The sequence below is a fragment of the Lissotriton helveticus genome, chromosome 10 (genome assembly GCF_964261635.1).
Source record: "Lissotriton helveticus chromosome 10, aLisHel1.1, whole genome shotgun sequence".
In the NCBI taxonomy this organism is placed as follows: domain Eukaryota; kingdom Metazoa; phylum Chordata; class Amphibia; order Caudata; family Salamandridae; genus Lissotriton; species Lissotriton helveticus.
Genome location: NC_136071.1, coordinates 214,155,372 through 214,175,684, shown reverse-complemented (window position 1 = coordinate 214,175,684; position 20,313 = coordinate 214,155,372). Strand labels below are relative to the sequence as shown.

The window sequence follows — 20,313 nt, the reverse complement described above, 5'->3', positions numbered from 1 at the left end:
ATTTTTGAGCCATAAATCTTCATAAGTGGAGACATAGGCCTTGTATAGGAGCTTTAATATTCTTTAAGTAGGGCTCCACCAATTTGAGCATGTTTTAGGGCTAGAAGATCAATCTGCAGGATCCAGATAAGATTCTCTCTAAAGGTTACGCCGAGGTATGTAAATAGCGAGGTCTGTTCAAGGGTGGTTCCACCCATTGTTACCCTGGCTGTGATAGGGTTCTTCCAACGTAAAACCATAAACTTGGTTTTAGATACATTTACCTCTAACTCATGCTCGCGACAAAACAATTCAAACCTAGACAGGGCCAACTGTAGACCCTGTCTCGTCTTCAATATTAACAGCGTGTCGTCCGCGAACATGGGAATGGTATTTTCATCTCAGCCAGGGTGGGGGCGTCTGTAGGGTGATTAGAGAAGTCGTTTGTGACCCCATTAATAAATAAAGAAAAAAGGGTGGGGGCCAATACACACCCTTGTCTTACACCTTTTGCCACTGCAAATCTATCGGTCACCTCACCAGGTTTGCCCCAGCGTACTTGTGCGAATGTTTGGGCATGGAGATTCACCAGAAGCCTCACCAGTTCAGCTGGCATACCCAATTTCAATAAACATTCCCACAGCTTTGCCCTCGGGACGAGGTCGAAAGCGGACCTAAGATCCACGAAGGCCGCATATAATTTGCCCCCACCCAATAAGAATTGACTTCCAATAAAGCAACACAAACCGGAATGCTTGGTCAAGGGTGCCCACGTGGCTACGGAATCCCGCCTGCAGTGGTGTCAGAATATCAAATTCAGTAATCCATAACTGGATACATCCCAATACTAGGCGGGTAGTTATTTTTTGCACCACATCTATTAGGCTGATCGGCCGATAGTTGGACGGGACAGAACGATCGCCCTTCTTGTAAATCGGTAACATTTCTGCCCCGTACCAAGAATCGGGGACCTGCGCACCAGATGCTAGGGCATTAGCCAGAGTAGTAATATAAGGCACCCAGAGGTCCTGCTCCTGCAGAAAAAGGTCAGCAGGAATACAATCAGGGCCTGGTGCTTTCCCACTCGGAATGGATTTCATAATGTACTTTACCTCTGAGTGGGTAAAAATAAGCGGTTCATCAGATTTTGGGGGGGTAAAACTACCTCAGAATCATTATTTATCCTAAACTGTTTTTCAAAAAAGCTTACCCATTGCTGTTGGTCCACAAAAGAGGAACTTGGGCGATCATCTTGGCATTTGCCCCATTTAAGGAGGTGCCAGAACTGTTGCATATTTCTACCACCACATGCCTCTGTCAGGGCATTCCAGCGTTCTTCACCCCATTTTATTTTTGCATTTTTTTGTGCTTCTTTATAAGCAGCTGTACAGATTCAAATTAGACCGTGAGCTTTTGATTTAATTGCTAAAAACAATTCTCCTTGGGACTGCCTACACTTCTCATCATACCAGGTAGCAGTTCGCGGTGTGCTTTTCCTACCCCTATTAGAAATGTTCTTAGTGAACAACTTTTTAAGCCCTTGAAACAGCTCGCTATGTACACTGGGATTTTTGGTGTTAATCAAGTCCTGTGACCCACAATTCTTTAGTACTTCCAGAGTATGAGGAACTAGAAGTCTTATCTCTGTTCTGGCTACCTCGTCAACAGCGACCTTGGGCCACCTAACCCTTCTCAAATCGTTTTGTAAAAGTACCTGAGCTTGAACAGCATTAGAGTCATCACACGGGCCCCCAGGAAACTGTGATCCAATAGGGACAACACTAGCGGGTTGTGATCGCTTTCAGGTCTGGCCATAACTTCCATATCAACAACGGCGGACCACAGCTTCACGTCGATCAAAATGTAATCAATACGGCTACTGTGTCTGCCGTTGTTGAAGGTATGCCTACCCATCCTGTCAGATTTCACCCTGCCATTTGCTGCCCTTAACCCAAGGTTTAGGCACATTCCTTTGATGTGCATGGCAGATTGTGACCACTTTCTTATGGGTAACAATTCTAACTGGGGAATTCCCCACAACATATCTTCCGCCTCAGTAAGTATGCCGTCCTCATTACCCAGTGGCTCGAAACAAGTGTTGAGATCCCCCACCACAACCGTATACCCCTCATCCGATACTTTAGAAAGGAAGTCATCCAAAAGTATTAAGGTTGGGGGGCTTTGCCACCCTGGAGGCCCCTAGCATGAATATTAACAAGCAAAAAGTTAAGACCCTTGGTCGACCGAATCCTAATAATCAGTACATCTGGGCTATCTATTGTAATTTCCTCAACCATTACGCCTTCATACTGGCGGACCCATGTTGTCAGACCACCCACTGGGCGCCCTCTATGGCCTTTTAATGCTGGTTTATAAAAATGTAGGAAACCCGCACGAAATACAGGTGCAGTCGCCCAGGTTTCCTGAAAGGACCAGACATTGCCTTTATCTATAAATTCCACCCAATCGGGTATACACAGTCTGGACTCCAGCCCCGCTATATTCCAGCCTGCAATCTTAGTATAAACCATGGCCGGCGAGTGTTCATTTATAGTCGTTATCGGGCTGGATGATTTGACCGATGAGATGGAGCATATGTTAGCTACAGGGGGATACAAGTGGGAGTCGACAATAGACCCTGGGCTATAGGAAGGTGACAAGGACACTAAACCTTTCGCATCTATCATGTAACCCCTGTCAACCCCTGGCATAGATAAATTTCTAACAACACGATGTCAATCATTTTCATCGAGTGGAGACAGTGAAGCATATCTGCCATAAGTTATCAACAGTTGAATATTAAGCCAAGTGGCAGGACCCGGGGGCAGTGTACTATTAGTCCTAGTTCTCACATGTTGGATGGGTCGTACTTTGGGGTAAAAATCAGATAGTTCCCATGTTACTATGCAACCGTCACCAATTTGTGGTTGCCAACTTCTTAAAAATGGGATCACCCTGGTACTCTTAAAATCGACAATGACCAAATCTCCCGGTATATCCTTAGGCATGTGTCCAAGCCACCCAACCCTTCTAACATTTAAAATTCGCCCGTCAATGTTGGGGGGGAGTGGTCTGTTTTTACTAAGCCAAAAGGCAACTTTATTCTTTAGTTCTTGTTGGGTTTCTATTTTCCCGTAACTTAACTCTGGAACCCCAGAGAGGACGCACACAAAGGGGGCAGCCTCCGGGGGTAAATCAATTCTGGTATTGATTCTATTACTTTGCCCTTTATCAGGAATTTCTGGCTTTTTAGGGATAATGGGCATGATCTTTACGGGAGTAGTGTTTAATAGAGGAGTCAAACCCTTGAAATGGTTTGGATATTGTTCCTTTGGGTGATAGGTCTAGTAACCACAGATTGACTTGAATTGGGGTGTTTAACCACATTAGTTTTAGGCAAACTAGGTGATATATGGTCATCAATACAACTATTTTTGATCAATTTCTTAATTTCCACATTACTGGCATCAGTTACGTCCCTAATTTGTCCCACCATATCATTTAGTCTCTTGAGTCTTTCAACCACCGGCAAAATTAGGGACCTAACTAAGTCTTCAATCTGGAACAAAAGGGGGGATCGAGAAATAGAATAAGGCACATGCGGGCTTTGAATAATCCTCTCTGATCTCGGAGGCTTAGTAGGAACCTTGGGGGGGCTGAGATGCAATTTGGCTTGCTTAGCCAGCCTCCCCCTATGCTTGGCACCCTTGCGCTTCCTTTTTATAGCTGGGATCTGCTCGGCTGCTATGGAGTTAATATTACTATCATTAGGGGTGGAGCCTAATGTTCCAGGGAAACTTTCCTCAGGGGGATTTGGCATATCTAAAATAACAATTGAGTCCCCCTTGGTAGAGTTGGGGCTATCCATAGTGTTGGTAGAGGTCTGACCCAAATCCCCAGTGTTCCCAATGTCAGTAGTAGAGACATTAAGCTCATTAGCCTCCTGTGATGATGACATTCGCATAGAGTCAGAACGGCTTAATGATAGGCACTTATTGGGTAGAGCTTCTAATGATAACTCCTGTTCTGCTCTAGCAATTTCACGTTCTATGGCAGATGAAGCCCGGGTTAAATAATGGTCAATTGTCCCCTTTGGAGTCACAGTTTTGGAGATAACATTTTTGGGACCCCCTTCGCTGGCATATTGACAAAAATTACAAACGATGTTCCAGAAAAAGGTTAGTGCATTTGCTATATAGTAACAATAAACAATACCCCCCACAACAGTAGTAGCTACATAAAAAAAAACATATAATGCTTAGTCCTAAAGGAACACCAGCTCTGCCTACTCACTATAGAGCCCCAGTCTTTGTAAGCAGATGAAAGGGGGGTGCCCCAGCCCAGCCTCCTCCGGCCTCAGAGGGCCACAGAGGGCCCGCCCTTTGCCTGGCGCACTCCTGCGCGCTCCCGCGCAGCGCGAGCAGGTTGTTGATATAGGCGATGGAGAGTAGGCGGGGCCAGTCGTTGAAGATATCCTAGGTGTGCAGGCTCGCGCAGGGACTCCTGGAGGACTGAGTCGCCACGATGTTCCAGCAGCCTGCACACTCGCCCTCACAGTCCCGGGCTCAGCGGCCCCAAAAGTTATCACCGGCACCCACAACAGACCCCAGACGCGATGGGGCACCCGCGAAGCGGGTGCAGCGAGCTGCAGCGTCGGAGTCAACACAGGTAGGCACACAGGCAGGGTATCGTCTCTTCAGCAGTCAAAGCCCCAGCAGAAGCAAGCGGTGACCCAAGCAACGGTACACCGCAGATGAATTTATGCGCGTAGTGGAGAGTAGGCGGGCCAGTCGTTAAAGATATCCCAGGTGTGCAGGCTCGCGCAGGGACTCCTGGATGACTGAGTCCCCGCGATGTTCCAGCAGCCTGCACACTCGCCCTCATGGTCCCGGGCTCAGCGGCCCCAACAGCGATCACCGGCACCCACAAAAGACCCCAGATGCAACGCGGCACCCGCAAAGCGGGTGCGGCGAGCTGCAGCGTCGGAGTCAACACAGGTAGGCACACAGGCAGGGTATCGTCTCTTCAGCAGTCAAAGCCCCAGTAGAAGCAAGCGGTGACCCCAATTATCATTGGTATCAAGGATACTACACATGTGATATACGTAATCTGGATAGTATCAAACAATGCTACATTCACTATTCTCTCAATGTTTCATTTATATAGTCTAGCACTCTAAAATCGGCCTAGACCCATGCGGTAAAAAATATTACATACTAACACGTTTACTCTCATTGTAGCCTAATAGCGCATTCTAATAGCGGTCAACACAGTGTTGAGCCCCATAGTAACAGAATTATCAATCTATAGCATAAATGTGTGTAGGCTCCATTTTAAGTAAAAAGACAACAAGAATAGGAAAGAGAGACGGAATCAGAAGCGAGAAAAAGGGTTTAAGTGTAAAAATGTGACGCGGCGCAGTAAGGAAAAGGTACCTGTCAGTTGAATGAAAACAAGGGTTCTGTGGAGTGAGAGAGACATATAACAGAAGCAGTTAATCTATGACCACGGGCAAGTAGGGCTCTGACTCATCAAAGTGCACAAACCTAGCGCCAATGCAGGCACCCTTACACCATGGTTTTAGGGTGCCTACATTGTTAGCAGGAGTGTTTTTGTGCGTGAAGGACACCTTTTTGCACAAAACCAATCCCCTGAGGTATTTCCCTCTTTCTATGAGTGCTGCAGAATGCATCACACATAGAAAGAGGAAAACATTGTTACGCCCCCCTGGGAATGTTTGGCAGTTTTGACATATTTCGATTTCCACACCTCTTCGAGTTGATGAATCTTTGCCACAGTATAAGAATGGAGCACAACCCAACACATCTCTAAATAAACATTGTTTTCAACATTAGATGTTCAGTGAATAATGAGAGGTTTGGTGAAATTTTAAAAGTTACTTTTCTCTTTAAGACATTAGTCTGTATTGTTGTCTTTTTATTCAGATTGGTCAAATAAACTAATTTACAGAAATTTCGAGAATTTTTTTTTTCAAACAAGCAAACAATATAACAGTTTGTTCGATAAAGAATTAGTCCTTATCCTATTCTAAAAGACCTAATCTATCCTCAAAATAACCCATAAAGAGTTCCTTTTGGTAAAGAGCAAGTACAAAAACTATGAAAAAGTTCCAACTCCCCATAAAGAGTAGTTCTGGAAATGCAACTGAGTTCCCTAACAGCTGCAGTAGCAACTGTTAAAACAGGTAAAGGAATTAATCACACCAGTAGCTAATATCGGCATAAGATTGAAAGTCTCCTCATAAATCATAAGGAAAACAAAGAAATCACCGTTCACAGTAGCTTATGGCAATACAGGTTAGCACAGTAAAGTACTTAGAGACACGGTAGGGGTGCATAGAATGCCTTAACTCTCTAACTAGGAAGAGATAATATAAAGAAAACACAAAACATGGTGCAAAAACATTTCGTTATGTCATCTACAGCCAAGGAGGAAGGATGTTCTGATGGTCCATTGCCTTCTTCGATTCACACAGTAAGTGTCCATCTTGATATGAGGTTATTTGAAAGTGGCTAGAGCATATTACAAAAAGATACATCTAGGAAGTTTCTTGAGTACCTTTTGCAAGCCTACTCTGTTATCTGTTCAGTTTCTTTTTGTAACAATGGTCAGTTCTATGAAATGAAACATTAATGTCTATCAAGTCGTGGTTAGATCATGGAATTTAAACTTACAACAAGCATTTCTTTCATTAATATACTTGTTTATTATAAGCATATGGAGAGGAAACAATCTAGATATAATGAAGTCATATGGTGTGAGGATGGAAACAAATACATTTTACAGCAAACAGCACGTCACAAAGATGTCAAGTTCTACAGTTCAGGTATACCAGTAAATCATAATTTTTCAAAATGCCATTTATTTCTTAGGGAGAGGAAAGAAGGAAGAACTATTGAGGCCTAGCAGCCAAAGGAAGATAGAAATGGGAGCTTTCTGCAGAAATAAGCAGCATTTTAACTTTTTGCCCATTTAATAAAAGCACATTTTCTAGCCCTGTTTTGATAGGCCTTTTCTATGTTACTGTGAGAAACATTTCAGTTATTATAAGGTTACATTTGTGTAAAAATGTTCTACTTGCACAGAACGCAGAGAAACGCAACGCAGTGATTTGCAATTCTTTGCGTTGCTCTGGATTTATCAAGCCACTCAGGGACACGCAGGGTGGCCTGGCGTGACTTGACTAAAACAGCAATATCTTGTTATTCCTCCTATTTCCCCTAATGAAGACAGGACTTTTTGTCTTTTAAAATCTGCATAGTCCTAGTCAGATCTATGCAATATGGGCTTTATTAGGTTTGTCTCTGTGTTTGCCACACAGCACACAGCTACTGGTGTTTTTTTACACATGGGGAGAATAACCTTGATGATGGAGGGATAAGAAACCTGTGTGACTCACAGTAATTGAGGGAAAGATTCTCTCAGTCCAACCAGGCAACTAAATGTTGGGGCACCACAAAAACAACAGGGAGGGTTAAAGAACAAAAACAGCAAATGGCAGCAGTGAGAAAACACTCTTGCCAGGCAAATCCACCACTGTGGTGATCTTCATTTGAAGCAATTGATGTCTTGGTTAGCCCTTTCTTGCTCTCATGAAAAGGGTAGTTGAACATTTGTCTGTCTGTGGCTTTCTATACATGCAGGATTAGCAGACATAGCAGCACAGGCCAACAGAGCTTCAATAGGACCTTTAGACTTAGTCCTGTGTAGGAGGAAACTAAGAGCACTCAGTTACACCTTCTGGAAGCACCAGCAGTTGCAAGATCTTTGCAGCTCTTGATACAAGAGGTGTTCAAAAAGCAAGAGGGAATCCCCAGCGTCTGTATCCAAATTTAGACTATTGAGCAAGTCTCACAGTCATTCAGAGCCAGTGTCAATTTCACATTCAAAGGGTTTAGATGATCATGCTGGGTCTTAATTTACCACCTCAAAAAGGATGTTGCAAAGGTCCTTTCAGAATGCAGAGCTGGTTTTACTTTCCATGTTCAGATGAACACCATACATTGCCGGGGCTGCTCTGGTGGAGAATTTTTGGGTTTCATCCAAACATCACTTGAAAACAAAGAACAACAGTGGAAGATGAATTGGAGGCTAGGGTTGTTCTCTGTGTACTTCGTTCGTCTTCCATCTAGCAACCATCAATTTGACAAATGCAAATTTACTGAATAGCATCCATGAGAATCAGTCACTCCACATGTGATGCTAATAATGCTTGCAAACACATAATACATGCAAACAATAATACTAGATAGTGGGACTCTCATTTGTGCCAAGCTTCTGGACTTCATTTACAAGTGGAGTTGTATACTTATCTCACCTAGGTATGGATGTCTACCCAAAAACTGTCAAAATGCTGCAGCCAATCATGAACTGTGCAGAGAGGATTACATTGGAATGCCCATGTAGAATATAGCGTACAGAGACCATCTTATGGCCTCTTCCCTTAGAGTACAAGAAATGGTGTCTATGTGGAGCACCACCTTTGCAGTTTAAAGAACAATGCAAACTGTTGCCAAAAAGGAAAAATACAGGGTGACATTCAGATACAAAATGAAAATGCTACAGGTGGTACTGCAAAATTTTCCTTGACGCTTTTTATTACAATTGTTTGAGTAAACCGTACCTAAAATGCTTCTCACGCCATTTTTATACTCACCAGTTCCCGAGCCAAACCATGTCTCAGTGTTTTATTTAGGAGAGGATGGCATCTTTTGATTTGAGCAAAATACGCAGTGCTGGGCAAAATTGAAATTTCACAGAGAAAATGAGCAAACTTGCAGAATTTCACATTACATCTTCTGCATTCACAATCTACAGCACAGGTGTACCAACGGATGTGTTAAGAGAAGATAGGAGTACAATTATTCTTTTAACATCCGTAATACTTCGTTCTAGAAGAGTGAGAAGGCACAAGGGTCGCCTATTCTAAATGGTGGTTGGACCTTTAGAAAAAATGGATGCAAGAGCCGGACAACAGGGGAAATCACCCCCAGAACCTCACTTTTAGTGACGTTCTGAATGACGTTCTGGTGACGGTATCCCCTTCTCCTTATTTAGAAAGCATTGTTAAGCCACTTAACATGGCTTAACGCCGTCTTGTAAATAAGGACCCTTTTCACACTTCACTTAGTGTAAAAAAAAGGCTGCAATGAGTGTTGCAGTTGGTGTTCCACTGCAACACCCTTTGAGTTTTGACGCTGCCCTATATTTACAAGGCTGGGGCAGTGCCAAAACTAAGACCAGGGAATACCTGGTCTTAGACTGGCGCTACAAGGAGAAATCCTCGTATTTTGCTCTTTCTATGTATGCTGAATTCTGAAATCACCTTTAAAGTTTGTTTATGTGCAGGAAGGTGTTACTTCCTGAACATAAACTACCGCTTTTGCAGCGCAGACACCTATGCAACATGGCGCAAGTTTGCCTGGGCTGGCTCTAGGCAGCTTTATTAGCGCCAGCGCTAGGGGAAACACAGGGGTGTGTTGTATTGTTTGTATACAGGATAATTTGAGCACACTGTTTTATTTATAAGTATGCATCAATAACATATTTATTAAAATAATTCTCATTGCAGTATGTTTACAAATGTGTTGCATGTATCATACAAGAATATATAGTTATGCACAGTATTTGGCACGCTCTATTTCAGTTTTCTCCACATCAATGTCGATATAATTTTGTCTGCAGACTCTTTATTGGGGGAACTCAAAATCATACAAGAAAAGAATGTATTCACCCGGCACAGATTCCACCTAGCTACAGGAAAGCTGATTCAGATAGCATTCCTTCTTTATGACCCCAGCAGTTACCTGAAGTCTGCTTCCTTCTCTTATGGCTGGGACTTTGGAGATGGGTATGTAGTTCATCACTTCTTCCAAAAGGATGAGATTTCATGGTAATATTTGTTACTCTGTAAACAAGAATAATAGCAGTGTGTGGAATTTAATGTACACCAGATTGTTGTGCGAATCTGACATCATTTCCACTTTTTGACTGTAAAATGTATTTTTGTTCACAAAAATTACATTAGCATTGGCATGTGACCAGATACAGGGTCTGTTTATAAAAAACTAAGAAAGTCGAATTGAACTTCATTAAAATCATAACAAAATGTCATTATGAAAGGATAATAATCAAGGGAATAAAAGGACATTACCAATCCCTCGTAGAAGCAAATGTAAATGGATGTATGACATTACAATGCATGGAATTACTATGCATGCCTTTACCATGCATTTTTTGCAACACATGCCTTTATCACACATATGCCTTTACCTTGCATATCCATTTACCATGAAGATAAATATAGTTAAGGTAAGGCAATATATATAACTTCAAAATCGCTCCTTCTGACCAATACGGACCCGAGGGAGGTGACGCACACTGTGGCGGAGCACGCCGATAATCAAATCCAAAGTACCAACTCAGAGTGGGCGTAAAATCCGTTTCGCGGGCGAATTTGTGGATTTTTGACAATTTCGTGGTCCGCGAATCGCGCGAATTTGCCCAAAAATCCGCAAGTTGCGAATTATTTTGCTTGGTCGCGCTTGAAAAATACAATATCGCTCGCGCGGCGTTGACTTACCGTTATTCTGAGTCCGCCGAGTTGTTTTTCTCCCGGTTTGCGTGTGCTGCGCCATTTTAGATCTTGCTGCGTGATCGCGCGTGAGTTTTTCGACCGCAATTACGTCATCGCGGTTTGCCATCTTGCACGGCAAGAGTTTGACAACGCGAGTACGTCATAAGGGCCCGCGATCACGCATCACAGGAGTAAACAATGGCGAACACGTAGATGCGGCGCGCAGCTGACTTCCAGCGGGAGATTTGAACAGCTCGCGTTCCCGAAATTGCAAAAATTGCAATTCTGCACAAGAAATCCACCGCAGGCAGCATAAACCTTCTGAAAATGTTGATTTTGATCAGAATAACTCATCAGATTGACATTTGGCTGCACTTTTTGGTGCAAGGAGTCCATTTTGGGGGGGGGGGGAGGAAGGAAGTGCCCCAGAGTCTCCAACTTCCTGTTCCTGTCCAGCAGGCTCCTCTCAGTGCTTTTTCCATCTCCTGGTCACTTTTCATTTGGATCTGGAACTGGAAGGATTACTTTTTGTGGCTGCTGCTGGATATTTGTATTTGAGGACTGTTTGGACTTCACTTTTGGATTTGAGATTTTACAAGTAAGTTGGTGTTGTTTGTTTGGGGCAATGCAGTTGCTGCAACTACAATTTTAAAACTTTTTCACAACTGTAAAAAACCGATATTGTGGCCTGTGGGTAGCCACAGTATCCAGTAGGCCCAGGGTTAGTCACGGGTGCATGATACAACTGTTTCTGTGATTTTATTTTAACTTAATTCTCATTTATGTCATGGAATTTTAGCTGTTATATGTTGATTTTTTAAAAATTTTGGGGTGCCTGTAAAGCCTCACTATCCAGTAGGCCCAGGTGTAGTGAGTGGTGCATGGACCTAGTCTTTCTGGGGGGTGTCTTGAATTTAAACATCCTTGAGGGCATGGATGGCATTGGATTGTGGTGATGATTTTTGTGTGTTTTTCTAAATTTTGGGGTGTTGTTGGGGCCTGGCATGTGGGTGGGGGCCTTGAGGCCTGGTCCAGGCAGGGCCTGGCCATGTTGTGGGGGTCAAGGGGCCATTTTGAAGCCAGGCAGTGTGCTCAGGCCTGCACCCAGTTTGCTTCGCTTTCATCCATTTTATGCCCAGGGGTACTGAGTGGTGCATGGACCAAGTCTTTCTGTGGGGTGTCTTGAATTTAAACATCCTTGAGGGCATGGATGGCATTGGATTGTGGTGATTTTTGTGTGTTTTTCGACTTTTTGGGGTGTTGTTGGGGCCTGGCCATGTGGGTGGGGGCCTTGAGGCCTGGTCCAGGCAGGGCCTGGCAATGTGTTGGGGGTCAAGGGGCCATTTTGAAGCCAGACAGTGAGCTCAGGCCTGCACCCAGTTTGCTTTGCTTTCATCCATTTTATGCCCAGGGGTACTGAGTGGTGCATGGACCAAGTCTTTCTGTGGGTTGTCTTGAATTTAAACATCCTTGAGGGCATGGATGGCATTGGATTGTGGTGATTCTTGTGTGTTTTTCGACTTTTTGGGGTGTTGTTGGGGCCTGGCCATGTGGGTGGGGGCCTTGTGGCCTGGTCCAGGCAGGGCCTGGCCATGTGATGGGGGTCAAGGGGCCATTTTGAAGCCAGGCAGTGTTGTCAGGCCTTTACCTAGGTTGCTTTGCTTTCATCCATTTAATGCCCAGAAGTACTGAGTGGTGCATGGACCAAGTCTTCCTGTGTGGTGTCTTGAATTTAAACATCCTTGAGGGCATGGATGGCATTGGATTGTGGTGATTTTTGTGTGTTTTTTGACTTTTTGGGGTGTTGTTGGGGCCTGGCCATGTGGGTGGGGGCCTTGAGGCCTGGTCCAGGCAGGGCCTGGCCATGTGGTGGAGGTCAAGGGGCCATTTTGAAGCCAGGCAGTGAGCTCAGGCCTGCACCCAGTTTGCTTTGCTTTCATCCATTTTATGCCCAGGGGTAATGAGTGTTGCATGGAACAAGTCTTTCTGTGGGGTGTCTTGATTTTAAACACGATTGAGGGCATGGATGGCATTGGATTGTGGTGATTTTTGGTTTTTTTCCGACTTTTTGGGGTGTTGTTGGGGCCTGGCCATGTGGGTGGGGGCCTTGAGGCTGGTCCAGGCAGGACCTGGCCATATGGTGGGGGTCAAGGGGTCATTTTGAAGCCAGGCAGTGTGCTCAGGCCTGCACCCAGTTTGCTTTGCTTTCATGCATTTTATGCCCAGGGGTACTCAGTGGTGCATGGACCAAGTCTTTCTGTGGGGTGTCTTGAAATTAAACATCCTTGAGGGCACGGATGGCATTGGATTGTGGTGATTTTTGTGTTTTTTTCGACTTTTTGGGGTGTTGTTGGGGCCAGGCCATGTGGGTGGGGGCCTTGAGGCCTGGTCCAGGCAGGGCCTGGCCATGTGGTGGGGGTCAAGGGGCCATTTTGAAGCCAGGCAGTGTGCTCAGGCCTGCACCCAGTTTGCTTTGCTTTCATCCGTTTTATGCCCAGGGGTACTGAGTGGTGCATGGACCAAGTCTTTTTGTGGGGTGTCTTGAATTTAGACATCCTTGAGGGCATGGATGGCATTGTATTTTGGTGATTTTTGTGTGTTTTTTTACTTTTTGGGGTGTTGTTTTGGCCTGGCCATGTGGGTGGGGGCCTTGAGGCCTGGTCCAGGCAGGGCCTGACCATGTGGTGGGGGTCAAGGGGCCCATTTTGAAGCCAGGCAGTGAGCTCTGGCCTGCACCCAGTTTGCTTTGCTTTCATCTATTTTATGCCCAGGGGTAATGAGTGGTGCATGGACCAAGTCTTTCTGTGGGGTGTCTTGATTTTAAACACGATTGAGGGCATGGATGGCATTGGATTGTGGTGATTTTTGGGGTTTTTCCGACTTTTTGGGGTGTTGTTGGGGCCTGGCCATGTGGGTGGGGGCCATTTTGAGGCCTGGTTCAGGCAGGGCCTGGCCATGTGGTGGGGGTCAAGGGGCCATTTTGAAGCCAGGCAGTGGGCTCAGGCCTGCACCCAGTTTGCTTTGCTTTCATCCATTTTATGCCCAGGGGTACTGAGTGGTGCATGGACCAAGTCTTTCTGTGGGGTGTCTTGAATTTAGACATCCTTGAGGGCATGGATGGCATTGGATTGTGGTGATTTTTGTGTGTTTTTCAACTTCTTGGGGTGTTGTTGGGGCCTGGCCATGTGGGTGGGGGCCATTTTGAGGCCTGGTCCAGGCAGAGCCTGGCCATGTGGTGGGGGTCAAGGGGCCATTTTGAATCCAGGTAGTGTGCTCAGGCCAGCACCCAATTTGCTTTGCTTTCATCCATTTTATGCCCAGGGGTACTGAGTGGTGCATGGACCAAGTCTTTCTGTGGGGTGTCTTGAATTTAAACATCCTTGAGGGCATGGATGGCATTGGATTGTGGTGATTTGTGTTTGTTTTTTTACTTTTTGGGGTGTTGTTGGGGCCTGGCCATGTGGGTGGGGGCCTTGAGGCCTGGTCCAGGCAGGGCCTGGCCATGTGGTGGGGGTCAAGGGGCCATTTTGAAGCCAGGCAGTGTGCTCAGGCCTGCACCCAGTTTGCTTTGCTTTCATCCATGTTATGCCTAGGGGTACTCAGTGGTGCATGGACAGAGTCTTTCTGTGGGGTGTCTTGAATATAAACATCCTTGAGGGCACGGATGGCATTGGATTGTGGTGATTTTTGTGTGTTTGTCGACTTTTTGGGGTGTTGTTGGGCCTGGCCATGTGGATGGGGGCCTTGAGGCCTGGTCCAGGCATGGCCTGGCCATGTGGTGGGGGTCAAGGGGCCATTTTGAAGCCAGGCAGTGTGCTCAAGCCTGCACCCAGTTTGCTTTGCTTTCATCCGTTTTATGCCCAGGGGTACTGAGTGGTGCATGGACCAAGTCTTTTTGTGGGGTGTCTTGAATTTAGACATGCTTGAGGGCATGGATGGCATTGTATTTTGGTGATTTTTGTGTGTTTTTTTACTTTTTGGGGTGTTGTTGGGGCCTGGCCATGTGGGCGGGGGCCTTGAGGCCTGCTCCAGGCAGGGCCTGACCATGTGGTGGGGGTCAAGGGGCCATTTTGAAGCCTGGCAGTGAGCTCTGGCCTGCACCCAGTTTGCTTTGCTTTCATCTATTTTATGCCCAGGGGTAATGAGTGGTGCATGGACCAAGTCTTTCTGTGGGGTGTCTTGATTTTAAACACGATTGAGGGCATGGATGGCATTGGATTGTGGTGATTTTTGGGGTTTTTCCGACTTTTTGGGGTGTTGTTGGGGCCTGGCCATGTGGGTGGGGGCCATTTTGAGGCCTGGTTCAGGCAGGGCCTGGCCATGTGGTGGGGGTCAAGGGGGCATTTTGAAGCCAGGCAGTGGGCTCAGGCCTGCACCCAGTTTGCTTTGCTTTCATCCATTTTATGCCCAGGGGTACTGAGTGGTGCATGGACCAAGTCTTTCTGTGGGGTGTCTTGAATTTAGACATCCTTGAGGGCATGGATGGCATTGGATTGTGGTGATTTTTGTGTGTTTTTCAACTTCTTGGGGTGTTGTTGGGGCCTGGCCATGTGGGTGGGGGCCATTTTGAGGCCTGGTCCAGGCAGAGCCTGGCCATGTGGTGGGGGTCAAGGGGGCATTTTGAATCCAGGTAGTGTGCTCAGGCCAGCACCCAATTTGCTTTGCTTTCATCCATTTTATGCCCAGGGGTACTGAGTGGTGCATGGACCAAGTCTTTCTGTGGGGTGTCTTGAATTTAAACATCCTTGAGGGCATGGATGGCATTGGATTGTGGTGATTTGTGTTTGTTTTTTTACTTTTTGGGGTGTTGTTGGGGCCTGGCCATGTGGGTGGGGGCCTTGAGGCCTGGTCCAGGCAGGGCCTGGCCATGTGGTGGGGGTCAAGGGGCCATTTTGAAGCCAGGCAGTGTGCTCAGGCCTGCACCCAGTTTGCTTTGCTTTCATCCATTTTATGCCCAGGGGTACTGAGTGGTGCAAGGACCAAGTCTTTCTGTGGGGTGTCTTGATTTTAAACACCATTGAGGGCATGGATGGCATTGGATTGGGGTGATCTTTGTGTGTTTTTCGACTTTTTGGGGTGTTTAACTGATGTTCCTCTGGCTTCCATTGCTTTTAGGTGCACAAGAGAACCACCAGTGCCAGGAAGAAGTCCTGCAGCAGTGTGTGTAGCACGAGGTCACGTGACATCACGTGTGCCACAGACAAGACCACTCTGCAACTCTTGCAACTGCGGCCTGCTGTTCTGACATCTGAAGAAGATGGCCCCAAAGAAAGGTGGACATAGCGCCTCAGCGAAAAAAGGTGCCAGGGCCACTGCCAGTAAGAAGGAGCAGAAGAAGCAAGTGGCACCACTTACCAAGGAGACTGGTGTGCCCACCGACACCTTTTTGGGGAAAAAAAACTGCGCCTGCAGCAGCAGCGGTGTCCGCCGGGGACCAAGCTGGAAGCAGCACCTCCGCTTCATTGGGCTCAGTGCCACCACGCCAAGTTAGGCCCAAGCCCATGAGTGCCGCAAAGGCAGCCACTTTGGTTGTTCAATCATCATCGACCAGTGAAGTTGGCTCATCACAAGAAAGTACCATCCAATCAACGCCGGGTGTAACTCAGCTGACGAGTGTTCAACAACCACAGCCGCAACGATAACCACAAGTGCAACTAGTACAAGCGCAAGTACATGGGCAAGGAGAGGCGCAAGTACATGGGCAAGGAGAGGCGCAAGTACATGGGCAAGGAGAGGCGCAAATACATGGGCAAGGAGAGGCGCAAGTACATGGGCAAGGAGAGGTGCAAGTACATGGGCAAGGAGAGGCGCAAGTACATGGGCAAGGAGAGGCGCAAGTACATGGGCAAGGAGAGGCGCAAGTACATGGGCAAGGAGAGGCGCAAGTACATGGGCAAGGAGAGGCGCAAGTACATGCACAAGGAGAGGCGCAAGTAGAGGCGCATGGAGAGGCGCAACTAGAGGTGCATGGAGAGGTGCAACTAGAGGTTCATGGAGCAGCACAACTGCCTACAACGCTTGTTCCTCCAGAAGTAGGGGCACATCAGGAAATTGATATTCAAGTGGAGGTATCATCCGAGGAAGCCACTCCTCCTGAGGATGATCCATTGTCTTCCAGATCCCCAGCAAGTTAAAGGTCAAGGAGGGGTGCTACTTCTACTACTACAAGTTCTTCTTCAAGCCCCCTTCATTCTGATGACCTTGATCGTGATTGGAATCCAGCAATGCAGTCTGACAGTGAGGCACACCATGAGCCAACAAAGGTAGATAAGCCTAAATGGAAGGTTCCAGCAAGGCTTCGACTTATGGTTGATGACGATGAACAAGAAGTGGTGTCTTCTGCTGTGGATGAACAGTCTGACGATGACCCAGTCATCACAGACATCACTCCAGCCACAGCGGGCATGCAGCAGACAAACATTTTCACCCTATCTCGAATGGATGCTGAACGGGATGTGGGCGGTGTGGCACTGGTACCGCCACCAGCGCAGGTAACTACAACACCAAAACGACCTACAGCTTCCATATTTTCTCTTCAGAAGGGCCGTCAGGGACCTCCATCCAGCTCGACCTCCATTACCTCAAGTAGTGGTGCTGTAAGTGAACAACAGAAACAAATTCAGCCACGCCCATCCTCCACTTCATCTGGCATTGCAAGTCAAAGTAGCACCTCCACCACCAGCAGACATTTCCAGTCCCCAGTTTGGGACTTCTTTACTGTTAGCCAAAAGGCGGAAACCATGGTCATTTGTTCGATTTGTAAAGTATCAGTTAGTCGGTGTAAGCTTGGTACCAACTATGGTACCGGAGGCCAGAGAGGTCATCTCCAAAAACACCACACTATCCGGTGGGAGGCGCACCTAAGGAAGATCCGGGAAACCCAAAGTAGAACTGATCCAAATGTATCCATTGATATTGCATCTTATGCTGACGAGGGGCTGATTGTGCAGGAGGGAAGTCAAGAACCGACAGACATTTTTTCTGGTACACCCAGTACCTCTGGCAGCAGCACTGCAGTGGTAGCGCCCACACCCTCTACCCCTGCAACATGTATGAGGCACACTAAGAGTCTGGGACAGACACCAATGCAAAAAACTAAATCAATGAGCCTAACTGGTTTGAAGTCTGCATCATCATCATTATCATCACGTAAAACCGTCCAGCCCACCATTAGCAGCATGTTTTGGTTGGATGCGCCATTTGAACGCAACCACCCAACGGTACGTCTGTATAATGCAAAGCTGGCTAAAATGCTAGCGCTGGACCTTCTCCCTTTCTCTTTCGTGGAAGGGGTGGGTTTTCTTGAATTGGTGGCAACAGTCTGCCCTAAATGGAAGGTTCCTAGCCGGTGCTATTTTGCCAGGGTTGCTGTTCCAGCACTACATCAAGATGTGCTCGAGGTGATTGGCGCAGCTATTCTGAAGAGTGCTATTCACACTATCCACATGACAACAGACATGTGGACCAGTTGCCAAGCCCTTGATTACATGTGCATCACTGCACACTGGGTCTCTTTTGCAGGGGTCGCACAACAGTTAAAACCAGCAAGTGTTGACACGGAGAAAGTTTTTCAAGCTGCTCACAAACATGCAACAGTAGGCATGTTTGCCATGGAGCAATCTCACACTGCACGTAACCTTTTGGAGGAGTTTAACAGGAAGGTCTATGAATGGCTGCATCCAAGAAATTGCATAGTTGGTTATGTTTCCACGGATAATGGCAGTAATATAGTTAGGGCCATGACTGATGGTGGATATTTCAGAGTGCCGTGTTTGGCGCACAGTATTAACATCGTGGTGCAAGAATTCTTGAAAAAAGAAGAGTCAGTCATCAAATTACTGACCATCTGCCGAAGAATCTGCACACATTTCAGCCATTCTTTTAAGGCCCGGAAGCAGCTGAGGAGAATTCAACATGAACGTAAACTGCCAGTCAAAGGACTAATCCAGGAGGTGGCAACATGTTGGAACTCAACCTTTTACATGCTTGAGCGTCTGTCTGAGCAGTGGGGGGTAATAAATGAGTATGTCTATAAACTGGGTTGTACTCACAAAGAAATGAGGCTAGAGTTGGAGGAATGGAAGCTAATTGCAAGCCTGACAGACATGCTTCGTCCTTTTGAGGTCTTCACCCGTGAAGTCAGCAGGGAGGACTGTTCTTTGGGCAAAGCTATCCCATTGTTGGTCATGCTAGAGCACCAACTGAAGGTGTCTTCAACGTTCAGAGATCATGCTGAAAAGCAAGAAGCATATGGTTTGGCGGAGAAGTTATTAAGGCGCCTACTTCACAATGAAAGGCTTCAAAACATAAATACAGAACAACATTACATTTGTGCCACTATTCTGGACCCACGGTACAAAAAGGCAGTGGCCAGCAAAGCATTCATTCCTTTTGATGAAGCAGATGTTTCAAAGTACAAACATTGGCTCACTGTGTCAGCCACTCGGTTAGAAAAAGAGCGGATGAAATTGCACGGAGACAGCACAAGTATAACTGAATCAGCAGGCCATCCGGCGTCAAGTTCCACTTCTGAATCCGTGGCCGAAGGGAGTCACTTTCCCTCACAGCCGTTAACGACACCAGCAACCATGCCATCATCATCCTCACCTGCACCAGGCCCCAAAAAAATATTGTCGGAAGCGGATTAGCTAACTCAGCATGGGTTTTCTCGGTCCACTGCTGCAAAGGCCACAGATTTTACGCAAAGTGGAGCAACCCTGGAGAACCTTGAGTCGGTGGTGCAGGCCTATCTGGATGACCCAACAGAGGTCTGTCTTAATGAGAACCCATTGGTGTATTGGTATAGGAAAAGGTCTGGATGGCGACTGATCAGCAACCTGGCTCTAAATTATTTGTCTTGCACACTGGAGTGATTTTGGAATGAGGCCTAAATATTTCTAAGTGCCCGTTTTTGTATTTTTGCTTTTTGCCTGTTTGGGGGTCTTTGACTTTTTTCCGCCTGGGTCGACGGGTCTAGGGGCATTGCTGGAAAGGTCTAATACTGGATGAAAGTGGTTTGGACTAAATCCATGGTAAAAAAGTTTTTCCGTTTTTGCTCACTTGCCTGTATTTGGGGTGCTGTTTGGGGGGGTTCCTGGTGTTTGAGGGTGGGTTTTGGGGTCTGGGAGCACTGCTGACACAGTCTAATTTTGATTGCATTTGTTTTTCTGGAAATCCATGGTGGAAAAGGGGAGTTATGGCCTAGCTGCAGAGAGCGTTTGGACAGAATTGACAGAAGGCCGAAAATATTTGAAGTATGAGATTTTCCATTTTTGCTTTTTGACTCTTTGGGGGGGTTCTGCTTTTTTGCAGGTGGGTTGGCGGGTCCTGGGGCATTGCTGGGAAGGTCTAATACCGGAATCAAGTGGTTTGGACAAAATCCATGGTGACAGTTTTTTTCTGTTTTTGCTCACTTTCGTGTTTTCGGGGGCCTGCTTGGGGGGGTTCCTGGTGTTTGGGGGGGGGTTGGGGGGTCTTGGAGCAGCTCTGGGTATGGATAGTTTTGATTGCAAGAAAATCCATTTTGGCAAAGGGGAATTAGGGCCTAGCTGCAGAGCTCGCATGGAGTGATTTTGGAATGAGGCCAAAATAATTCAAAGTGCTCGTTTTTGTATTTTTGCTTTTTGCCTTTTTGGGGGTCTTCGACTTTTTTTCGCCTGGGTTGACGGGTCTGGGGGCATTACTGGGAAGGTCTAATACCGGATAACAGTGTTTTGGAGACAATCCATGCTGAAAAA

General features: G+C 46.5%; 1 protein-coding gene across 1 annotated transcript in view; it reads left to right on the top strand.

Moving 5' to 3' along the window:
- TMEM130 (transmembrane protein 130) overlaps positions 1-20,313 on the top strand; it is a 227,667-nt gene that overhangs the window by 6,086 nt on the left and 201,268 nt on the right. The window contains exon 3 of the mRNA XM_078662700.1: positions 9,685-9,850. Within this exon, the coding sequence (XP_078518826.1) occupies positions 9,685-9,850 (166 nt within the window). The remainder of the gene's footprint in view (positions 1-9,684; positions 9,851-20,313) is intronic.